The following is a 22,764-nucleotide window of genomic DNA, read 5'->3' as shown; positions in this document are numbered from 1 at the left end:
TTTCAAAAATCCTGTTGTACAGTACTACAGTATATACCATCAGACTACCCCGCTTAAATTTCTTATGGGTGCTTCTTATGGGAACAGAAGGAATCGTTAATGTCTCTTTATCAGAGTACAATGTCCAATTGCTAACAGGTATCGTCACAGGCAATGATTTCATATTGTAAAACAATAAACATTTCAGTTTCGTTTCTGAGATGATAAGAATTTAAGAGAAGGAACTACAGCAGACATACAGGTACAAAGAAATTACCTTCAACTTTATGTATTTTAAAGTAAAATCTTTTTTTTTTTTTTTTTATTAAGGTGCTGAATTGTCAATTTGGGAAGGGTCTCTGTTCTCCCGTAATGTTTATGATGTTCTGATAACTTTGTGACGACTTGTTTTGTGTGTGTGAGTTTTTTATTTTTTTTGAAGTGTGAACGTTTAACGTGTGATGAGCTTAAACACATAAATTAATTTGACACCATAAGATAAATAAAAGTCGAATCATTTGCAAATCATACCTGATCCCTGGTGGACTAACAGCTAGCGACAGACACTTTTACTGCCCCGGCCCGGGTTTGAGTCTCTGGTTTATTAATCAACTAACCCCAGCCACTCAGATGTATAAGTTAATAACAATAAGTGTGCATTGTAAAATCTGCTTTTTTTAATAGGTACAGTTGTATGAGATCATGGAGAGGAAACGCGTTAAAGAACCGATGTTCAGAGTTGTTAAGAAGTTGAAACAGGAACACACTGGACATGACCGGAACGGAGACGTCTTCATCGTGCAACGTGATAAAAAGGTCTACGATGCTGGGGTGTACTTAGACGGACAGATCGTTCAGTTAAAAAGTAAAGCACTTTTGTAATGCTTATAATACGGCTAAATGCATAAAGAAGCAAATTCTGTATAATGTAATATCATTAAGGGATAAACAGTGTGTGTGTGTGTTTGTGTGTGTGTTCTTGGCAAGAGTTACCGTGTTGTCTGACTAGACAATTGATTACTTTTTCTTTAATTTATGGTCGTTTATGGTTAGCACTGTGGCCTCACACTGCTCTCCGGTTTGTGTGTGTGGAGTTTGCATGTTCTTCTTTTGCTTTGATGGGTTTCCTCTTGGTACTCTGCTTTACTTCCACAATCCAAAAACATGCAGTTTAAACTAGTTGGCGTTTCCAAATTGCCCGTGTTGTGTTCTTGTATGCCCTGTGATTGACTGACATCCCTCCCAGGGTGTACCCTGCCTCGTGCCCCGGGTCCTTTGGGATAGGATTCGGGCCCCCAGTGACCCTGTACAGGATAAGTGGCATAGAACAATTAGTAATTTAATTTTTGAATTTTTGTGAAACAAATTAGTCGAATCGGTTCTCACTTACATTATAACAGCTTTAAAAGTCGTTTCTTCCTCATCAGACTTTCTTAAAGTTAGAAAAGTAAGAGCTAACTGTTTCACTATTTTTGATGATGATGTTAAACCTATTTAGATCTATACTCTGCTCATTCTTGTTACTGGAGCTTTTATGACTCAAAAACCCAAATTCGCCGTATCAGAGAGTACAGATACATAAATGGATTCGGGTATGGAACAACATTACTATTGTAAAAACTGACTGATGGAGGAGTTTGGGGTATGGGAGGTGTATGTGGAGGGGGGGTGTTTGAGTGGAGGGGGCGTCAGTCTTATTAAGACATAGTATGAAGCAATTGTACATAATAATAAATAATACTAATAAGTTTTTTTATTTAGCGCCGTTCTAGAAACTCGAGTTCGCTTTACAATTACAGAAATATTTATACACAGCAAAAGACAACTAAAAACAACAAAAACGGAATACAGATAAACATGAATCTAAAGCAAGGGCCAGGGGTAGCTCAGTGGACAAGGCATTGGACTACGGTTCGGAAGATCCCAGGTTCAAACCCCACAACCACCAAGTTGCCACTGTTGGGCCGCAGGAGCAGAAATACTAAATGCTCGTCCACCGAATGATGCTAATCTATAGCAAGAAATTAACAGTAGACCATCATCTGCAGTGTGAAAACTGGGGAGTAAGTATAATTAAGACCAGAAATATATGGGGGGCCATGAAATGCTGTGAAGAGGAGAATCTTGTATTAAATACGGAAGGGAACGGGTAGCCAGAGAAGTCTGTGTAGGATGAAATGAAAAGCGTGAACCAGTGTCTCAGCATCCTTCATGTTTAAGAAGGGCGTAAAAACGAGCTATATTGCGGCGGTGATAGAAGGCAGATTTAGTAAGTGATGAAATTTAAGGTAGGAAAGAGAGATAGGAGTCAAAAGTTATACCCAGATTTTTAACGGAGGTGTAAGGTCTAACAAAGGTCTTGGAAATGTTACCAGTATCAGTACAGAAAGGAGCAACGTTTTTTGGTGAACCAACAAGTAGAACATCTGTTTTATCAGTATTGAGTTTGAGAAGGTTACTGGTCATCCAAGCATTTATGTCATCAATATAAACTGAAATGGTGTTAGTGGGAAAGGGATGATAGTGTCAAAAGCTGGTATAGAGTTGAGTGTCGTCTGCATAGCAGTGGAAATTGAAACGGTGACGGCCGATGATTTTACCTAGAGGAAACAAATAGAAGATGAAGAGTAGAGGGCCAAGAACAGAACCCTGAGGAACACCATGAGAAACGGGAGCAGTAGAGGATTTAGCATGGCGGATAGTAATATAATGTTGACGGTCAGACAGATAAGAAGTAAACCAAACTAAGGCAGTTCCAGAAATACCAAGAGCAGAGAGTCGTGAAATGAGAATACTGTGAGAGATAGTGTCAAACGCAGAAGAAAGATCTAAAAGAATTAAAATGCTAACAGAGCCAGCATCAGAGGCCATAAGAAGGTCATTGATAACTGTGCTGTCTCGGTGCTATGGTGAGAGCGAAAACCAGATTGAAAACATTCATACAGATTACAAATAAAATGAGATGACAAATATGACTATAGTTGAACAGCAACAACTTTTTCAAGTTGAAAGTAGTGGAAGATTCGAGATTGGTCGGTAGTTGGTCATGTCAGAAGGGTCAAGGCCGGATTTCTTTAAGACTGATGTGACATAATATGAATACATCTATCTGTAGCATGATACTGTACGTCTAGCCTATAATACGAATACAGCTTAGAAGAACAAAAATAACCCTAAACTTGTCATGTTAATTCCTAAAGCTAAACCTATTCTGTCAGAAACACTAAAGTTACTGTTACAGGAGACTCCTTTCATGCATGTTAATGAAATGTGTCCTTAGTGATAATAGTTACACGCTTTAAGAAATCTGTTTATGTGGAGCTGAGAGTCTGTGCTGCCCTCTTCTGACCAGTTAGTGGAATCGGCCAAAAACTTTACATCTTGGAGAGGAGAACACTGTATAATGTTAAATACCCAGAGGTGAGAAAAGTAGGCAAAAATTTTACTCAAGTAAGAGTAGCTGTACTTCAAAGTTATATTACTCAAATAGAAGTAAAAAGTAGTCATTCAAAATTAAGAGTATTTACTTCAAGTCATTAAGAGTCATTACTTAAGTAAGAGTAAGTATTTAGTATAAAGACTATTCAGTTCAATATTCCGATTCATTCAATCATTTTTTTAAAAACAAAATTTATACAGAATTATGAAATAATGTACAAATTCTGACATTTCCAAATAATAAAATAAATGTAATAAAATAAATGAATAAAACTAAATATCTTAATTAAATTAAGGAACAAGAAACACAAATGTCCTAATCTCACTTTTTTCCACAATATAAAGCTTTTGAAACAAATGCAAACAGCTAAACTAACCATGCCATGTTTCCTTTACTGTCTACCATGACATCATATCTAAAGGTCTATATAATGCAGAGATAAAATGTGGAGTAATGTGCACATTCATTTTTTTTTCTACCTTAATAGGAACATTTTTCAACCATACAGAAATAGGCAAAATAAATGTGGATGGGTTCACCGGAGGGAACAGATTTGCAATTTACAGGAAGATCTCGGAAATCCCTCGGTCATTCAAAGAAAATGTCGAAGAAGCAATGAGCAGACGTCTAGAAAATAATTTTTCTGAATACAACTGTATTGAGTTTGTCCTAGAACTTCTTGAAATTTATCTGGCGGTAAAACTATTTATTTCCATGCACAATAATAACATTAACATTAATAACAATAATAATGACAACATTTCATTTGATAGTTGATGTTTTATGTTTTTTTTCCCCAGCCAACTGAATCTGACTGCAAGAAGATTTCCTCTGGCGCTAAACCAAAGGGCTTTAATGTTGTCAAAGGATTTTCTGATGAATACAGTGGAAATGCTAAACTAGGAGACTTGTTCATTGTGCAAAGTGGGATATCTGTCTTTGAATCGTACTATGCTGGAGTCTGCTGCCATGAAAAGGGACCAGAGATTATTCAGTTCACATGTAAATCTCTTTCTGTGTGTGTGTGTGTGTGTGTGTGTGTGTGTTTAAGTTAAATTTTCTTTTGTAATCTAATTTAAAATGTTAAAGTGGAATATTCTAGACTCATTACATGTCCTTTTTTTCCTTTTGATTATGGCTTTCAGCTCATGAAAATCAAAAATCCAATATCTCAAAATATTAGAATATTTAATTTCGTGTTTAAGTAAAATAATATTCATACAGTGTAAATACCGTGTACCTCTTGGTCTAGTTCAGCTCACACATGAGGGGCCCTGACCAATATTGAGTGTATAAATGAACATCTATTTTTCAAATTTCCATATTGTCAATCCTTTTTTGATTGATTTAATTGATTATTCTAATATTTTGAGATTCCATATGTTTGCGATTTTGCAAACTCTAGCTCTAAGCAGTAATCATCTAAACAAAAATACCAAATAAAAAGGCATATGGAATATGTACTGTAACTTACATGTATTAAATCTAGAGAGTTTAATACATGAAGGTTTTTTTTTTACGAAGAAAATAAAATTTACACCTTGTTTCTTTTCACTAGCACAAAAGATTGGATTACTCGTGACCAGTGTCGTGAACAAAGTGCACATGAACACATTCTCGGCAGACAGGAAATTTGCAATTTATAGAAAGAAGACGGGAATCCCAGACTCGTTCAAAAAAAAAGTTGATGAAGCCATGAGCAAAATGCCACAAAATATGTTTTTTAGTTACGATTCTGTTCAATTTGCCCTGGAACTACTGGAGAATAAATTGGAGGTAATATATACTGCACATAAAACTACTATGGTTTGTTAAGGCAAATTATTTAATATGTATTCAGATATTCATTGGTATGTGTGTGTTATGTTCATTTAACAGAAAACTGAAAGAGATGTGGAAAGTTTGACTGAGCAGGTATTTGGTGGTTTATCTGAATGAGTGCAGGTCTGTAGAACTGATTCTTCTCTTCATTTCTCTGAATAACGACGTGTTATCCGGACAAACAGATGAGACGAGAGTCTGCTCATGAATGAATAACTATTTTCCTCACAGTGTCACAGTATCATTTAAATTAAATCAGATTTGCAATCTGAAATACATTTAAATGATTTCAGGTTTGGTTTTTGATTATCGTTGTGATTCATACAAATAAAAACAAACATAAAACAGTAAATTATTTTTAGTTTTAAAGTTTCATTGTAAATGAGGGTGATTATTGATAAATTGTGTGATTGTTTAATTCCAAACAAATTAAATTTAAAAAACGTCTTTAACAAAAGACATAAATTTAGTGTTATGTTTTTTTTTGATTTCTCATTTTTCTTTCATTTTAAATGTATTGTACCAAGAACCACCCAAACGTACCAGGACCATTCAAACATACTGAGAACCATCACCTTGTCTCACCTTGAATCAAATGTTCTGAGGACCGTCCGGACATACCGAGGACCACCTGATCATTGTTATTTATGCACCAACAAATAAAAGCATAGAATTGGCTATAAGTGTACTTTCTTTTTTTCATGACCGTATGTACCAGTGTGTTATAAACATTAATGTACGGCAATTACGTTTAAAAATATTAATAATGATTTTTTTTTTTTTTTTAGGTTAGAAACAAACCTTTTTAGCTTAGACAATATTTATTAAAATCCTGCATATTTGTCAGTTATTCAGTCCTATTTTATCTCAAAATCTTGTAACAATCTTTTTGAAGGTTCAGTGCCATTTAAACAACAGCCAAATAGTATGAAAAAAAGGTGGACTTAAGGAGAGCTAATGAATGTGTTTGAGTTTGGAGCCCACTAGAGGGCAGTGTGATTCTAAGTTCATATCAGGGCTGTAAAAGTCTAACAGTGAATTGTTTAATCAAAATAGATTTAAAAAAAATGGTAAAAGGTTGCAAGCGTCTAATTTCAGGGTAAACACAAAATCAGATATCAGGAAAAAATTAAAAATTAAGAACTATTCCTCCCAACAAACAGGGATCTGAGGCTACAGTTGGTGCAGGATTGCAATCCTGGTTCACTTGGCTGTGCATCCTGAGCCTTCCTGCGTTAGCTTCAACCAGTCTAGCCATTCTTATCATCAGCTTTGGGTACGCCAACAAGCTTAATCTGCAGGGGAAGAAAACCGGAGTACCCGGAGGAAACCCACCAAGCACGGAGAGAACATGCAAATTCCATGCACACAGACACCAAGGCGGGAATCCAACCCTGGAGGTGTTACAGTATGTTAGAATTAACAACACGCTTTCAACCTTCTTAAAATCAGATATGTTGCCCTTATCTTACCAGCTTAGCGGTCAATAATGTGTTATTAATCATGGCAAGTAAAAAAGTGAAACAGGCAAAATTAGTCTTTTATGGTTTCAATTTTATACAGAATGAAAACATCATTCAAAATATTTTATTTCAAAACAGGCATCAAAAACTGACAGCTGCTTCCTGACAGTGAAAATGTTCTGTTTTGTTTGCTGTTAAACTGATAATTTCTAATATTTAATAAACTATTGTATGTTAACAAACAAAATGATGTCCCTCAGTGTATTTCGTAACATTTCTAAACTTAAAAAGAAAAAAAAAAAATTAAACTCAAAACTAAAACTCAAATACCAGCAGTGTATTAATGTCTTTGATCGTACACATCGATGTCTAACAAAGTAAAGAATGCCCTTCAAGTGGACGGTTCGTCAAGTGTAAACAGACTCAATAATGCAGGTTCAACAAGGCACCACTGGAACACATTCGGGATCTGATGTATAGTTTGGTTCCTTTGTAAAAAAAAAAAAAAAAAAAAAAAAGTTAAAGAAGTTTTGTATTCTTTACAACAAAATGATGAATAAAATTATGCTGAATTAACAAAAACGCCCAAATCTAACTCGGATTAATTCAGTTTCTTTTGTCTTCCTTTGAAAGTGTCCATGAAGTTGAAAGCTCCGAAGTACATGCCCAGGATCACGGCATCCTTAAACGGCAGGAAACTGTGAATAAATAAATAAATAAATAAATAAATAAACAAATCACAAATTTATGGGAGACAACTGGCTTTGTTTTTATGGTGCAAGAAAAAAACAAGCCCACTCATTGAGGAATAAGGACGGGGTCATGCCTACGTTCCCAGGGTCGTTTGTTCCTATAAGATTTGTATGGCACACAATAGGAGCATGACGTCCTATGTTCCCCAGTTTTAGGATCCTGGTCTAAATAGCACATAATGAAAACATGGAATTTTCCAGCTTTCTATTTGTGTATCTGATTTCTAGAAACCACCAAAACCAAAGAAAATGATAATAATTAATTTTGTTGAGTTTTAATAGTTCTGAAGCCTTATAATAATAATAATAATAATAATAATAATAATAATAATATTTGGGAAACATTTTATTTTGAAATGGGTCACATTTGTTTTGAATCAGAATCAGAGTGTTAATGTGTGTTAACTGAAACGTGAATTCAGGAACACTGGGCGCTCTGAATCAATCAACTATCCATCATGAACTGGTGTACAGGTAACTCTTATGTGCTTGATTAGGATGCCTTTTCTGTGTATATGTGTTATTTTTTTATATAATAATAATTATTATTATTTTGCTTGTATATTAATTTATCATGCTTGTATATCAGTTACTTTTTATTTGGATTATATTAAGTAAATGATTGTCTTGGAGTATGTGTACATTTGACACATTTCAGGGTTTTGTGCTGTAATATCCTGCCTTGTCAAATTTGAAATAAATAAATAACTTTCTTATGACTATATGATTTATAAATATGTATTTAAATCAAACTACAGTGGACACAGAGTACACACACATGCTTTACAGCAGTTATTCCGTTAGTACGCGCTCACGCGAGTGTCAATAACGATGTTTCTCGCAAATTTTTCTGATAAAACAGTTTTTCCGTTAATGTGTGTGTGTGTGTGTGTATGTGAAACACTCAAATAAGAGAGGAGGAAGGGTTACTGTGCAGGACGAGAAGAAGGAGAGGGGGGTCTAATCCCTCCTCTTCTCTTACTTTAGCTTCACACACACACACACACATAAACACACACACAGCTCCTGCGCACATAAACAGTGCGTACAAAAACATACCTTTTTTTTAAGGTACAGTGCAGGTTAAATGTTTCATTTTTACTTTATATTTTGTGTTAATTATTTTTTTTATGTATTTATTTTTTGGGGCTGTGGAACAAATAATTTGAGTTTCCATCATTTCTTATGGAAAAATTTGCTTTTGTTTCCAGAATGAATTATGCTCGTAATCCAAGGTTCCACTGTACTTGTATAACATGAAATATCCCTTTAAAATAAATTTCTTAAATAAAAAAAAAACGAGAACAAAATGAATCAAGTTTTATTAGTTCTGATGACTTTAACTATTAAATATTTTATCATATGTATTTTGTGGTAATCAGAAATTCAATATGAAAAACCTTTCTACCAAATTTTTTAACACTTTTCGAACTTATTCATTGTAAATGGCCCACAGTTTGGGAAACACTGCCTTACGTTTACACCCATATGATATTACTGTACGTGCAGTTTTTGTTTTGGTGGTAAGTTTTAGAATCTTGCCTGGTTTCTGTGCTTTGTACACAACCATGCATCACTTCTGACAAGAAAAACGTTTTTTAATAAGAAAAAAATACAGTGATAAAGATAAAGTTAGATATAGTCACTTGAACTATGTTCAAGTACAACAGGTTTAGACTTTAGACTTGTTCAAAAAAGTAAGGAAGTGAATATGGCAGACTGTGTGTGATGTCAATTAAATGCTCTCGCCTTAAAAAAGTAATTTTAACTCGCATCTTTACTTCACATTGATGCACAGTATTAACTGTCATGCTGTATTTTAATCCTAATGCGCATCAGTTATCTACATCTACACCTTAGCTCCCGTAAAGAAATAAACCTAAGAATTGTTGTGTGTGTAGAACCTAAGAAATGTTTAAGTTCAAATGATCCAAAATATACACAAGCTTCAGGATATTATATCACCCCCCTTCCCCCCCCCACCCCCGTCACCCCAATAACAGCAGAGCCGCCTCAGGCCTGACAGGTGTTGATTTATCTCAGCTTTGTCACAGCCACACAAAGACTTCCTCAAGAAAGATCAGATAAATTAAAACGTAACAGAAAACACCAACGTTTTATGAAAGATAAGACAAGAATCTCTGACAATTTGCTCTTATAACCAGTTTGACCAGAGCCAGCATGTGCTTTTCTCAAACACACACTACGTACCTTTGCTCTAAAACTAATACAGTAAAACCTCGGATTACGAGTAACGTGGTTTGTGAGTGTTCCACAATATAAGCAAAGATTTTTAATAGATTTTGACTTGGAAAATGAACAAGTCTTGGTTTACGAGCACCGTGTATCATGTATCACGCATGCGCTTCTTGTTTTGACACCGAGCGTCACGTGATCACAACTGAGCCAAAGGTTTTTCTCTCTTTTGCGCTGCGGAATTGTGGGTAATCGCCTTCTGCTGGGTCTTAGTGCGCGTCTCTTAATGGTATAATCAACATCCGTGCACACATGTACTGTTTACTATAACACGGTGACCACGTGTGTGCGTGTAAAACATATTTTATTTTGTGTCTGTATGTGTGTGTGTAGAGCATGTGTAAAGCAAAAGCAAGTCTCATTAGAGGGGTTAAAAATCCACTTTTTCCACACACACACAAACACACACACACACACACACACACACACACACAGACCCCTCCTACTTTCGCCTTCACAGACACACACAGACACACACACACTCTTTCTCTCTGCTTTACACAGAAACACTGCGCTGTCGTGATTCTTTTCAAAGGTAAAGTAGAGGTTAATTAGTTTTATTTTTACTTTACAGCAGTGATTCCGTTAGCGTGAAAAAGAGTGAAGGAAACGTAAGTGTGTAAGACGAGAAGGAGGAGAACACACGCACAGCGCCTGCGCGCACAAACACACTTATCTGTCAGGATTTTTGTTACTTTTTTTAAAAAGATAAAGTGCAGGTAAATTTGTTTTATTTTTACTTTATATTTTGTGTTAATTATTTTTATGTATTTATTCTTTCAGCTGTGGAACGAATAATTTGAGTTTCCATTATTTCTTATGGGAAAATTAGATTTGTTTTTAGAGTGTTTTGTAATACAAGCCCACTTCCGAAACAAATTATGCTCGTAATCCAAGGCTCCACTGTCCTTTTTTTTTTTTTGACTCAGGCTACATTTTAAAATATGATTCGCTCAACTTTTGCTTTTGAATATTCATCTTTAAATTTAGTTTATAAGAAGTTTTTTATTTAGATTAGAACATTTTCACGAAGTAGATTTACAGAAATTGAACTGTATAGAGATAAAGATTTATTGTTAACGAAAAATAAAACACTCCATGTCATGCTGTCAAAGCAATAATCAAAATAAATAATCAGGAACAGGGTGGTGTGATGAAGCAAGCATTCAACGTTTGGTGATTTACTGATAACAGCCTCGACAACAGCATGTTTTTAACAGGATATTTTATCTGTTTATAGTTTTAAGTTGTAGATCATCCATAAGAGCAGCTATATATATAAAAATGTTCAAATTTTTTTTAACAACACCATGCCATGTATACAGTGGCGTGCATAGTTTTGGCACCCCTGGGCTGTTATTTTAAAGTCCCACTTAAGTCCCACTTTGACTTAAACGCCTCTTTACCCATGAAAAGATTTCTATTCTCCCTTTAAAACAAGAAAACCCTTAAACGTGCACTATAAGCAACCTAATTAGGGCTTACCTTTTCAAAAAGTTTAAAAGGTACATGCTCCTTGGCATTAAAAGAAAGGGCTGTTCTGTCTGAATGGCGTTCAAGATCTTCTTCGCAACATATTCAGGTTCCAGGAGGGGAAGGAAATGCGGCCATCTGAAAAAAAACAAAAAAACAATCAGAATGTGTGTCAGGGTGCGAATAAGGGACACCACTAACTACATCATCAAAAAAGCTAAAGAAGGAGGGTTTGGTGACTGTTTTGGTGAGTGCGGGAAAACTAGTCCAAAAATACTGAGCAGATGTGGATGAAAAATATACATTCTATACATTGACTGTAGTTCTGTGGCAAAACCATTACATACATGCAGAAAATAATAAACCATATGTGTGCCATGCTGTTAGAGCAAAAAATTTATAACAGCAGAGTAACAGAGTTTCTGTCATCACCCATAACAGCACGTCCAGAAGGGATTTATCCCTCTTACACCACAGCAGGTTGAAAAAAATCCCTTTCTTTTTACATTTCATGTTGTAAGACATGAAAACAACTCCTGTCTTTTTCTCTCTAGCCTCTGTTATTTTATTCTTCAAATTATTAATAAAAAAAAAAGATGCTGTTTTACATGTTTCAGAGAAACCTTAACATCGTGTCCTTATGCAGTTGGAAACCTCAGTGTTAGACAGCACTGACACTGGAGACTCCTTCCATATACAGGTAGCTCTGTTCCGGGAGTACGTTTGTAAGTCGAATTTGTTCTTAAGTGCGACAAAGTAAGTCTTACATGCCTTTGACACGAAAATACATAAAAGCAATATGTAGTAAACTGCCAGTGTGGGGAAAGGAGACAGATTTCTGTGTATGCTTTTATGTATTTTCGTGTCAAAGGCATGTAAGACTCACTTTGTCGGACTTAAGAACAAATTCGACTTACAAACAGAGCTACCTGTATATGGAAGGAGTCTCCAGTGTCAGTGCGGCCAAAAATCGTAATCGCGCCTAAGGAAATGAATCTCACAGTGAAATGTTGTCTCTGCGTCTTTAAATCAGGAGGGAAATCCCGGGCGCCATTTTGTCCCAGAGCTGTTTTACACTGTATTGGACTATGAACTTGATATTGTTGAGGATACCTTTGGGACAGCTTTACAGGACAGATACTTTCTATTATCGTGCTCCTGGACTGATTTATCGAAACTGGTGTGGCCGACTCATTTCTCTCGCAACCTGTCTACAAAATAAACACCTCCTGACAGAAACGAACTTTATAGTGTCTACTATAGAAAAACACTGCATTACTTTTAGAGATGCAACATATAATAATATGTTAATCAACATCTTAGTCTCTAAGCAATAAGAATCACAGAGTTTGGCCACACTGAAGTATTTCGTTTAACCTCTTAGGGTCATGGCGTTTAATTTGATTAGTCGATGAATCACAATGAGTTCTGAGCCCAGGTGGACAGTGTTTGTTGGACTTACGAACAAATTGGACTTACGAACGAGATCTGGAAACGGAACCCGTTTGTATGTAGGGGTCTTATTCTACTCACTTTGTGCCACAGCCGTCAAACATCCCTGTGTTGATGAAATACGGACACACTATAGTCGTCTTGACGCCGTCTTTTCCCGTGGCTATTAGCTCCAGAGCTACAGACTCGGCAAAGCCCACGGCAGCAAACTTGCTTGCGCAATAATCTGAAAGAAAACAAAAAAAGTGAAAAATTAGAATTCTTTATAAATATATATGGATTCAGGTTATAACTTCCCAGCGTTTCGCCAGTGTTTGGATATTAAGATGGAAAGTTTTCTCAGTACAGCGGAGACATATAATGTGATCAGACTACCTGTCTGATTTACGCCTGAAACGCCAGCCACTCAGAAACTCCCTTAATGTCCCAAACAAAGCTTGGAGCGAGGTCAGGACTGCCAAACTAGCCAAGTTTCTGTAATGTGCAACTTCAGGTCTCTAGACACAGTCTCATTGTGTTGACATGTCTCTTTCTTCCACAAGTTGGTGACAATTTATCCGTCAATTTTTAAGGTTCCAGCGTTGCACCCGCTGAATGCTTAAAGTCTTCTGTAAATGTCACTTATACGCCTTCATTCACCAGAAATGAAAACACAAGAGCTCTGTAATGCTTTCTTTACTGTATTACTATACTAAAGTGTTTGGACTGGTGCCGAGGGGCGAAGACAGGTTAGAGGACGTTCAGATATCTCAGGAATCCACAACTGCTCAAATTGAGACCCTCCACTTACAGTAAAGTGGAAGGTTACACCAAACTGCTGGAAGAGGAAAGAGAAGCTGGAGCACAAGCCGATTCCAAATGTTAAAAAAAAAGGAACTCGCTCAATATGTTTGTGCATGAGAGTGTGTTTCATGCACATTCAGACTTGTGGAGCGTCTCTGATGCACTGCACATCGTTACTTTCAATGCAAAATAAATTAATTAATCAATCAAAGAAAATTTTAACTTTTTTTTTTACAATTTTTTTTGTTTATATTTTATCAAATATAAAATATTTTAGTTAATGTTATATCTCACATGTTATATAACAAAGCAAAGTGTTTTTTTTTTTTTTTTTACATGTTTTTTATAAACTGGTTAGAGGCGGATATTACAATTTGTTACAATGATATACTTATTACGTGAATATTTTTTTAAATTTTTTTAATTAAGAAGACATTTAACGAATGATTGTCGGAATCCTTTTTTCTTCTGCCAAACTGTTCACAAACCCTGTGAATTCAAACCTGTTCATCATACTATGACATTTCAGTCATTTTGACCCCAAGGAGGTACATTGAAGGATTGATTACAGCCTGCAAGCCCCGACCTGTTTGATGAGCAGGGCAACAGTGAACACAGTAAACCTGGGGTTTATTTGACTGAGAAGGACACGAGGACGTTACCTGCAAGACCATTAACACCGATCAGTCCTGCGGAACTGGCGATGGAGACCAGGTGGCCGTGGTTTTTCTCCGTCATCGCTGGAAGGAATGCTTTGTACGTCTGAAACAGGAATGACTTTTAATCTTTATTCCGTAAATCTTCACCTGTTAAAGCTGCTCATGCTTACTGTTTACAGACACGCTAATGTAAGTGATACCAAGAATTAAACGCTTTCACACACATTCCACGACATTAAACATATCTATTAATGGATAAAAAGTATGACATGACATATCATTTTAAATGAATTACGTGAGCTAAAAAAAAACGAAAGCGATTATATGAATAAATACCCAGAAGTGAGCCATCGTGTTAACTTGGAGCGTCTTCTCGACGAGGGTGTCTGGAGAATCCATGAACTTCTTGCCGGTGACGATGCCGGCATTATTGATTAGGATAGTGACGTCTCCAACTTCCTGTTTAACCTGAAAACAGATTACACAGGGGAAAGAAAACATGTGTTTTAATTATATATAAAAACATCATATCAGGTAGAATGCAAAAAAAAAATAAAAACAAAAAAAGATTTAAAAAAATTAAAAAATTGTGTCTTTTTTATTAACTGTTTTAAATTTTTTGGTAAGAATTAAATAAACATTATTTTTTATTATTTCATAATTTTTTATGTTTCTAGTCATTGAATAAAATATTATTATTATTATTATTATTATGTATTTTACAGTTTTTTTAATCTATCTATATCACAATACACATGATGTGGAACATACATCTCTTGAATGATCATGATACTTCATGCTGAGATCGTACCTGCTTTGCCACTCGGTACACCTCAGCCCGATCGCTGCAGTCAACCTGATAGTAGTGCACACTCCGAGCGCTCTTCTCTTTAACCGCCTGAGCCGTCTCCTTCACCCCGTCCAGGTTGATGTCCCACAGCACCAGCGTGACGTCCATGCTGGCGAACTCGGTGGCCATGATGCGCCCGATGCCGCTGCCCGCTCCGGTGATCAGCACCGTCTCCCCAGCCAGACTCTTCTTCCCTACTGGCAGGAGGAATTTCACCCAGGATTCCAGGATGTAATAGACCGAGAGCACCAGCACACGCAGAGTCTCCAGGAGGAAATTCATTCTGAACGCCACCTGTGTGACCTGAGGGAGGGGAGAAGTGGGAGCAAATACTGTACAAGACACATTTCAGAAGAGATCTAGTACAGTGGGGCAAAAAGTATATATTCAGCCACCAATTGTGCAAGTTCTCCCTTATTTATAAAGATAAGAGAGGCCTGTAATTTTCATCATAGGTATAACCTCAAATATGAGAGACAAAATAAAAAAAAAGAAATAAAAAAAAGCACATTGTAGGATTTTTAAAGAATTTATTTAGCAAATTATGATGGAAAATAAGTATTTGGTCAATAACAAATTTTCATCTCAATACTTTGTTATATACACTTTGTTGGCAAAGACGAGGGTCACACACTGTTGCTGGTATTTTGGCCCGTTCCTCCATGCAGATCTCCTCTAGAGCAGTGATGTTTTGGGGCTGTTGCTGGGTAACACAGACTTTCAACTCCCTCCAAAGATTTTTTATGGGGTTGAGATCTGCAGATGGCTAGACCACTCCAGGACCTTGAAATGCTTCTTATGAAGCCACTCCTTCGTTGCCGGTGTGTTTGGGATCATTGTCATGCTGAAAGACCCAGCCATGTTTCATCTTCAGTGCCCTTGCTGATAGAAGGAGGTTTTCACTCAAAATCTCACGATACATGGTCCCATTCATTCTTTTCTTTACACGGATTAGTCGTCCTGGTCCCTTTGCAGTAAAACAGCTCCAAAGCCTGATGTTTCCACCCCCATGCTTCACAGTAGGTATGGTGTTCTTTGGATGCAACTCAGCATTCTTTCTCTTCCAAACACAAAGTTCTATTTTGGTTTCATCTGACCATTTGACATTCTCCCAATCCTCTTCTGGATCATCCAAATGCTCTCTAGCAAACTTCAGACGGGCCTGGACATGTACTGGCTTAAGCAGGGGGACATGTCTGGCCCTGCAGGATTTGAGTCCTGGCGGCGCAGTGTGTTGGTAGCCTTAGTTACTTTGGTTCCAGCTCTCTGCAGGTCATTCACTAGGTCCCCCTGTGTGGTTCTGGGATTTTTGCTCACAGTTCTTGTGATCTTTTTGATCCCACAGGGTCAGATCTTGCATGGAGCCCCAGATCGAGGGAGATTATCAGTGGTCTTGTATGTCTTTCATTTTCTCATAACTGCTCCCACAGTTGATTTCTTCACACCAAGCTGCTTACCTACTGCAGACTCAGTCTTCCCAGCCTGGTGCAGGTCTACAATTTTGTTTCTGATGTCCTGTGACAGCTCTTTGGTCTTGGCCATAGTGAAGTTTGGAGTGTGACGATTTGATGTTGTGGACAGGTGTCTTTTATACTGATAACAGATGCCATTAATACAGGTAATGAGTGGAGGACAGAGGAGCCTCTTAAAGAAGAAGTTACAGGTCTGTGAGAGCCAGACATCTTTCTTCTTTGTAGGTGACCAAATACTTATTTTACCGAGGAATTTACCAATTAATTCATAAAAAAATCCTATAATGTGATTTTCTATTCTCTTATAGTTGAGGTATAGCTATGATGAAAATTACAGGCCTCTTTCATCTTTTTAAGTGGGAGAACTTGCACAATTGGTGGCTAAAAAATAAGTTTTTGCCCCACGGTATATATATTTATGAACTTCATCAATTCCATGACAGCACAATTTCATTTCCCCCAGATTTTCTCCCTAATTTAGTCGTGTCCAATTCCCCCTTTTTATTGAAAATGCAACATTTTATTTAAATTCTGATCAAAGGAACGAATTGAACTAAATGACTCAAAAAAAAGTTTAGTTTATTTTGATGAACAAGATTAAAAAAAACGAGTCACTGAAATGTTTTAAACTTCTCGTCACTACATCACACTGACTCCAATTTATTTTTAAAACTATTTTTTACATTTATAACAGAGCTGAACGGGTCGATCGGTCAGTCACCAGAGCTGGAGGTTTTGTTTTGGTTTTTTTTTAACTGAGAACTAATGTCATAAAGAATGGGGTACATTTAATAACTCATTAAATTTCTTAAAAGGTTTAAAATTGTAACGAAATTGTGGAAAACATAATATCGAATCGGGATCTTTAAAAATGAGTGATACTTATAGAATCATAATTTTGATTGCCAATCCAAAATATCATGTGTCATTCTTTATATTTATTAAGTTATTGTTTTTATAATGTTTACCTTTTATTAAAAATGTGTAAACATTAACATAATACACAGAAAGTCTGACTGAGGCTTGTTACAGCACACAACTGCTTTTAAAAACTTCTGTCGGTTGTAATATCGCGATACTTGACACATTTAAGGTAAACGCGGGAAATATCGCGAGATTTCATTTTCCAAAGTCCATTTAAGATACAATATGAACTAAAACGACTACTAAACTTCGAAATGTTGTGTCTAGGCTCATTTTATACGGTTTAAATCCCAGACTTCCATGCCTTATGTCTGTTCTCGGTTCATGTTTAGGAGAGAGAAAGCAAAAAATTTTTTTTACGGATTGCAGTATATTTATAAATGAACAGTAAACTTGGTGTAATATAACTTATCTGATCTTAAACGAACAAGATTATTTCCTATTTTAATAATCGTTAACTATAGTAAATAGATATCTACGAGTCTTTAGCGCTTACCTGCTCCGTGTGTAAGAGTTAAACAGTTCCGAACTGATGTCTCACTCACCCACACACGGACACACAGACACTACTACTGGGTCATTGCGTAACACCGGCCTGAGTCACGTGATTGTTCCTCCGGGACGCGTCCCAAATCGACTGCTTTTCTTTTTCAGGAGTAAACTCACTAGATTTGGCAATGTGCAGGGTGAGAATAAGTGTGTGTGTGTGTGTGTTTTTTTGTTAAAGTTTTTTTAAGTTTGTTTGTGTTTTTTTTGTTTATTTGTTTGGTATGTAATCTGAACATAATGTGCATTTTTTTAAACACTGTACATGAATCACTTTATGAGAACTGCAGCCAAACTGTGACCTGATGGGAAAATTCCAGAATATATATTTTTTTGAAGAACACTCCTACCTTTAGGGCATATGGGTGAAAAGATAATAACTCTACTTGAACCAAAGTAATGAGGAATCACATTTAATGTGTTGTGCATCTAAGGAGAACATGATTACACCAATAAATGAATGAGTTTATTCATTTACGCGACTCCAGCGCGTTAAAATCCACTTATACCACTTTAGCGCTGTTATTTTCGCCGAATTGAAAATATGAATTAATCCCAGTAAAAATATTTAGTTTAGCTTTTCTAATTAATATCTATTGGTGCAGGTGTTTGTTTACATTAAGAAAAAAACCTATTTTAAAGTGGATTATTAAATCAGGAACATAACATCGCTTTTACTTAACATTTTTATTCCACTTATGCTGCGGGTTAAACTTCAGGCTGATATCTAAGTACTGCAAAAGTTTCATAAAATTCTGTTCCGCCAATTTTGCGTGATGCTGCGACAAACTCTGGCTGGGCAGACATACAGACATACAGACATAGCAGTTTCTGAGATGGGTTTTGGGTTTTCCAATGTATGAAACATATAAAAAATCACTGAAAGAGCGAGTTCTGACCAATGTACAGACAAATCTTTTCTCTTATTTAAATAGATCGAACCTAGCCATTGTAGGGGCGCAGGAGGAGTCTAGAGCCTATTCCAGGGGCACGAAGTGGGAAACACCCAAGATAGGGTGCCCACTCATTACGGCACAAATGCACACAAGCACAAACACTCACACACACTTACACACAAACAAATCAATTCAGGTTTTTTCATATTACCAATACAACTCCATCATAAAACTCATTCATCATAAATCTCACTCCTGTGAGATTAAAACACCCATCCTTGGATGTGTGAGGCGAAAACTAAAGAAAGTTTTTAAACGATTAGCAATTTGGCCAAAACTCAAGCTGGATTTCAAGATAACTCAGAGGATTTTCAAAGGATTTAGGAAGGATCCATAATTAGGAAGGCAAGGCAAGACCATATCAGTTATTTTAGTTTTAATGATAATGCAGTTGCAGTATAGCTCAATTTAATTAAAGGAGGATCTATAGTATACCCTGGACAAAATATTCTGAGTGTAACACGTATGGCAACTTTCCCATATTTGAATGCACTCTAGAATGTTATCCAGCCATTTTGGAAAAACAACATGTCACTCACTCTCAAACCCGAAGCCTAACACAGGGGACTGGAGACACAAGGCAGTGTACACCCTGGATGGGGTACCTAACCATTGCAGGGCACAAGCACTCACACACTACAGAGAGTTTTGGACGCATGTCTTTGGACTGTAGGGGGAAACCAAAGAACCCAGAGGAAACCCACCAACCACAAACAGAACATACACCACCATGCCACACTGAAAGCTAATAAAGAAACCAAGTGGGCCAAAATAATTTAGAAAAAAACCTTTCAGGTTGCATATTTTCATGCAATACCCAACATTTAATAACATTTATTTTCCCAAAAGACCTGATTTTCTATAGTAGTTAAAAAAAATAAAAATATTTTGTTGAAATCTATGTGATGAAGTGATGGGAATTCCTCTTTCAGCTCCCAATCATCTTAAGAGATGAGGACAACGCATTAGGTTGGGTCCAAGTCATCATCCCTGAAACCATCCCCTGGGAACCATGCTTGCAATTCCACCCACTGTACCACTACTATCTCCGCCAGCAGCAACAATTGTGCAACCACCCAGGTCCTCCAATTTGGGAATGCCAATTAGCCTAATTTGCAGGTCTTTGGACTGTGGGAGGAGTGTGTCCGGAGTAGCTGAAGGAAAGCTACCAAGCACGGGAAGAATATGCGAACTCCATGTACACTGAGACGGGATTCGAACCCGGACCCTCCTACCACTACAGTACACCATTGTGCCGCTCACAACACAGTCGGTTTCTCACAATTTTTAGTTCTCACCTTCAATTTTGCCAATCAGTTTTTCACAGAATGAAAGTTAAGTTTAACTTTTCAACTTTAGACGATGTTTGTAGCTACTACCAGGTACACATCGTCGACTTGTCGACTCTTACAAGTGTCAGCTTAGACATACTGTATTTGGTGAAGTTGTGCCCAAGGTGTCCAAAGTAATTCAGATTAAACCCCCCATCCCACCCCCAAAAAAAGGAAAAACAACCACACAAACACAAGCTCGCGTTTGTCCTGCAGTCAGATTCATTTATTGTACTGTTTACAGCCAATCAATTGGAAATGATTGATACACATTTTGACATCAACGTGAGGAACACACCATTATCATAAACACCTGGATGAAATCTTGGACCTACTGGTTAAAAAAGAAATTGCATGATTTTGTGTAAACAAATCACTTTAACACTTGACGGAGAAAGCAGCGATTGTGATTCCTGAACTCGACAGGTTCCATCTGTCCATAAACCAGGGATGGATGGATGGATGGATGGATGGATGGATGGATAGATAGATAGATAGATAGAGGAAGGCATGGTGTAAACATTCAAACAAAACACTAAAACCACTCACTTTTAACTACTGAACAGACGTTATTCAGGAGATATACTGTACGCATAAGTGCGAAGGTGACAGGCTTCATGATGCACTATGGGGATTCGATTCTTTTGAACTACTTACAGCTTTTAAATGAATTGAATACTGATTCATTTGATTCACCATGAAACTAATGACAACATGAGGTCGTATGATCGTTATTTATTGTATCTACATGACAGATGACTGTTTTTAACTGAAATCGATGTAAATATTTACCATTTGTTTAAAAATATAGGTTATTTTGTTTATTTTTTAATATTGTGAATCTAATGCACAGTTATTCTGCAAGACAGTGAAAAACATATAATCAGAGGCTTTCATTTAATTGTACTCTGCTTGATTTATTTTATTTATTGTACTTTGAGAAATGTACATAGGATTTAAAATAATAACATTGTTTTGCTTTCAAACTGTTTCACTAATATGATTGACTCAAAAGAGTCGCACAAAGGATCACCCATGATGAATCTCCATCTTTATAGAATGACTTTAATCTCATGATAAATTAGCATTAACTGGTAAGCTCTGCACACATTAGGGACTGTTTTGCCACGATGAGAGTCTTGAATCTTTGCATCAGCTCTTAATCCATGAAGCCTCCGTATCTCTTGTGCGTCTCGGGCAACACGTTCTCCGCTCCCTCCTCCTCCCAGCGTTTGTGAAGACCGTAGGATTTGGGCTCGTCCAGCCACTGCGGCCTGCCCACCCTGCGCATGAAGCCTCCGTAGCGCTTCTGGAGCTCCTTGCCCGGCTCGTCGGCGTTCAGGCCCGCCCTCAGGATCGTCCTCAGGACGTCCAGCTCCTCGTCGGAAACTCCATCAGTTTCGTCCTTCATGAGGTCTTCGGATGCCTTCTTCATCATGAAGCCACCGTAGCGTTTCATGAAACCGCCATATTTCTTGGACAGGAGGTGCTCGGCGCTGTCAGACTCGGGTTGTTGATCCGCAGTGGCAGGCTCGTCTTTGCTCAGAGCGTTTCGACAGAGGCCCAGCTTCCTCAGGTCCACGCTGCTCCCACACTCCAACGTGCAGGGCTACAGAAGAAAAACACAAGTAAAGATACTCAGGACGTTCTGTGGTAGGATTTCTTTATTGCGATATGGCATAAAGATTGGCAGATTACCTAAAGTCTAATTATTGGCAAATGGTAAAAGTAACCACAACAATCTCTCTCTCTCTCCCTCTCTCTCTCTCACTCTGGGTTATCCCAGGGCACTCAGGGCACGAGGTAGGGTACACCCTGGACAGGGTTGCAATCCATTACAGAGTACACACACACACACACTGTACGCAATTTGAAAATGCCAGTTTAGCCTACTCTGCATGTCTTTGGACTATGGGGGAACCCACCAATTCCTAGAAAGAACCCACCAATTCCTAGGAGGAACCCACCAACTCCTAGGAAGAACCCACCAACTCCTAGGAATCCTGTGTACTTCACCCATTCTTTTACAGTGACAGAAGTGTGACAGCTGTATTTGTCAATCCCAGGTAAGGAGGTGTGGCCTGTTGATTGTCAGTTCTGGTCGGGGAGGTGTGGCCAGTTTATCTGTCAGTCCCACTAAAGAGAGTGCATCCTTTCTATTTGTGAAGAGGGACTGGTCACTGTTCTCATCAGTCCCTCTAAATGAAGTGTGACATTGTTTTTTGTCAATCACTATGAAATGGAAGTGGTTTTTCTGTTTAAGTTTGATGGGGGCGTGGCCTCTGTGCTTATTAGTGGCACAGAAAGAGGCGTGGCCTTTGTTCCTCTTAGTCAGACTAATGGAGTCAGGAACTGTGTGACATCTTGTCAGTTCTACTTAAGATGGCTTAAAATACATTAAAAGGGGCGTGGCCTACGCACTTGTCATTCACACATAAAAAAGTCTTGCCTATGTTCTTGCCAGTGCCTATGAAAGGGGTGTGGCCTCTGTGCTCGTCAGTGTCAACGAAGACGACATGCCATTTATGATGTTTGGGATCTGTGCCTATTAAAGGCAGTACCGAGGGCGTGGCCTACGTGCCACCAGTTGGAGTGAAGGGGCGTGTCC

At 37.4% G+C, this 22,764-nt stretch overlaps 3 protein-coding genes across 3 annotated transcripts in view; 1 reads left to right on the top strand and 2 right to left on the bottom strand.

The window, feature by feature from the left end:
* The first annotated feature begins 210 nt into the window (after nucleotides 1–210).
* Nucleotides 211–5,579, top strand: LOC128513498 (uncharacterized). Its single transcript, XM_053487264.1, has 6 exons — nucleotides 211–241; nucleotides 664–844; nucleotides 3,906–4,114; nucleotides 4,219–4,420; nucleotides 4,977–5,194; nucleotides 5,297–5,579. Exons 2-6 carry the CDS (start codon nucleotides 682–684, stop codon nucleotides 5,354–5,356), a joined length of 852 nt encoding a protein of 283 aa, XP_053343239.1. The 5' UTR covers nucleotides 211–241; nucleotides 664–681; the 3' UTR covers nucleotides 5,357–5,579.
* Nucleotides 5,580–6,772: 1,193 nt separating this feature from the next.
* sdr16c5a (short chain dehydrogenase/reductase family 16C, member 5a) lies at nucleotides 6,773–17,906 on the bottom strand. The gene is made up of 8 exons (XM_053486712.1): nucleotides 17,820–17,906; nucleotides 14,889–15,230; nucleotides 14,414–14,545; nucleotides 14,081–14,180; nucleotides 12,717–12,861; nucleotides 11,196–11,321; nucleotides 7,299–7,400; nucleotides 6,773–7,190 (listed from the first exon to the last, which is right to left on the bottom strand). The coding sequence occupies exons 2-7, from the start codon at nucleotides 15,207–15,209 to the stop codon at nucleotides 7,304–7,306; spliced, it is 921 nt and encodes a 306-aa protein (XP_053342687.1). The 5' UTR covers nucleotides 15,210–15,230; nucleotides 17,820–17,906; the 3' UTR covers nucleotides 6,773–7,190; nucleotides 7,299–7,303.
* A 2,480-nt stretch (nucleotides 17,907–20,386) lies between these two features.
* penka (proenkephalin a) overlaps nucleotides 20,387–22,764 on the bottom strand; it is a 5,543-nt gene continuing 3,165 nt past the window's right edge. Inside the window, exon 3 of the mRNA XM_053487037.1 lies at nucleotides 20,387–21,765. Coding sequence (XP_053343012.1) covers nucleotides 21,316–21,765 — 450 coding nt within the window. The 3' untranslated portion in view covers nucleotides 20,387–21,315. The remainder of the gene's footprint in view (nucleotides 21,766–22,764) is intronic.

Source organism: Clarias gariepinus, chromosome 25 (assembly GCF_024256425.1).
Source record: "Clarias gariepinus isolate MV-2021 ecotype Netherlands chromosome 25, CGAR_prim_01v2, whole genome shotgun sequence".
NCBI lineage: Eukaryota > Metazoa > Chordata > Actinopteri > Siluriformes > Clariidae > Clarias > Clarias gariepinus.
This window is presented reverse-complemented; position numbering and strand designations above follow the sequence as displayed.

Excerpts from the sequence above, each read along its gene's own strand:
- sdr16c5a (XM_053486712.1), bottom strand. The coding sequence starts at position 15,209 with ATGAATTTCCTCCTGGAGACTCTGCGTGTGCTGGTGCTCTCGGTCTAT. Across the intron at positions 11,322-12,716 it reads TTTGACGGCTGTGGCACAAA|ATGGCCGCATTTCCTTCCCC; the intron begins GTGAGTAGAATA and ends GTTTTTTTTCAG. Across the intron at positions 7,401-11,195 it reads CTTTTAAACTTTTTGAAAAG|TTTCCTGCCGTTTAAGGATG; the intron begins GTAAGCCCTAAT and ends ATTTATTCACAG.
- LOC128513498 (XM_053487264.1), top strand. The coding sequence starts at position 682 with ATGGAGAGGAAACGCGTTAAAGAACCGATGTTCAGAGTTGTTAAGAAG. Across the intron at positions 4,421-4,976 it reads AGAGATTATTCAGTTCACAT|CACAAAAGATTGGATTACTC; the intron begins GTAAATCTCTTT and ends TCTTTTCACTAG. Across the intron at positions 5,195-5,296 it reads TACTGGAGAATAAATTGGAG|AAAACTGAAAGAGATGTGGA; the intron begins GTAATATATACT and ends TTCATTTAACAG.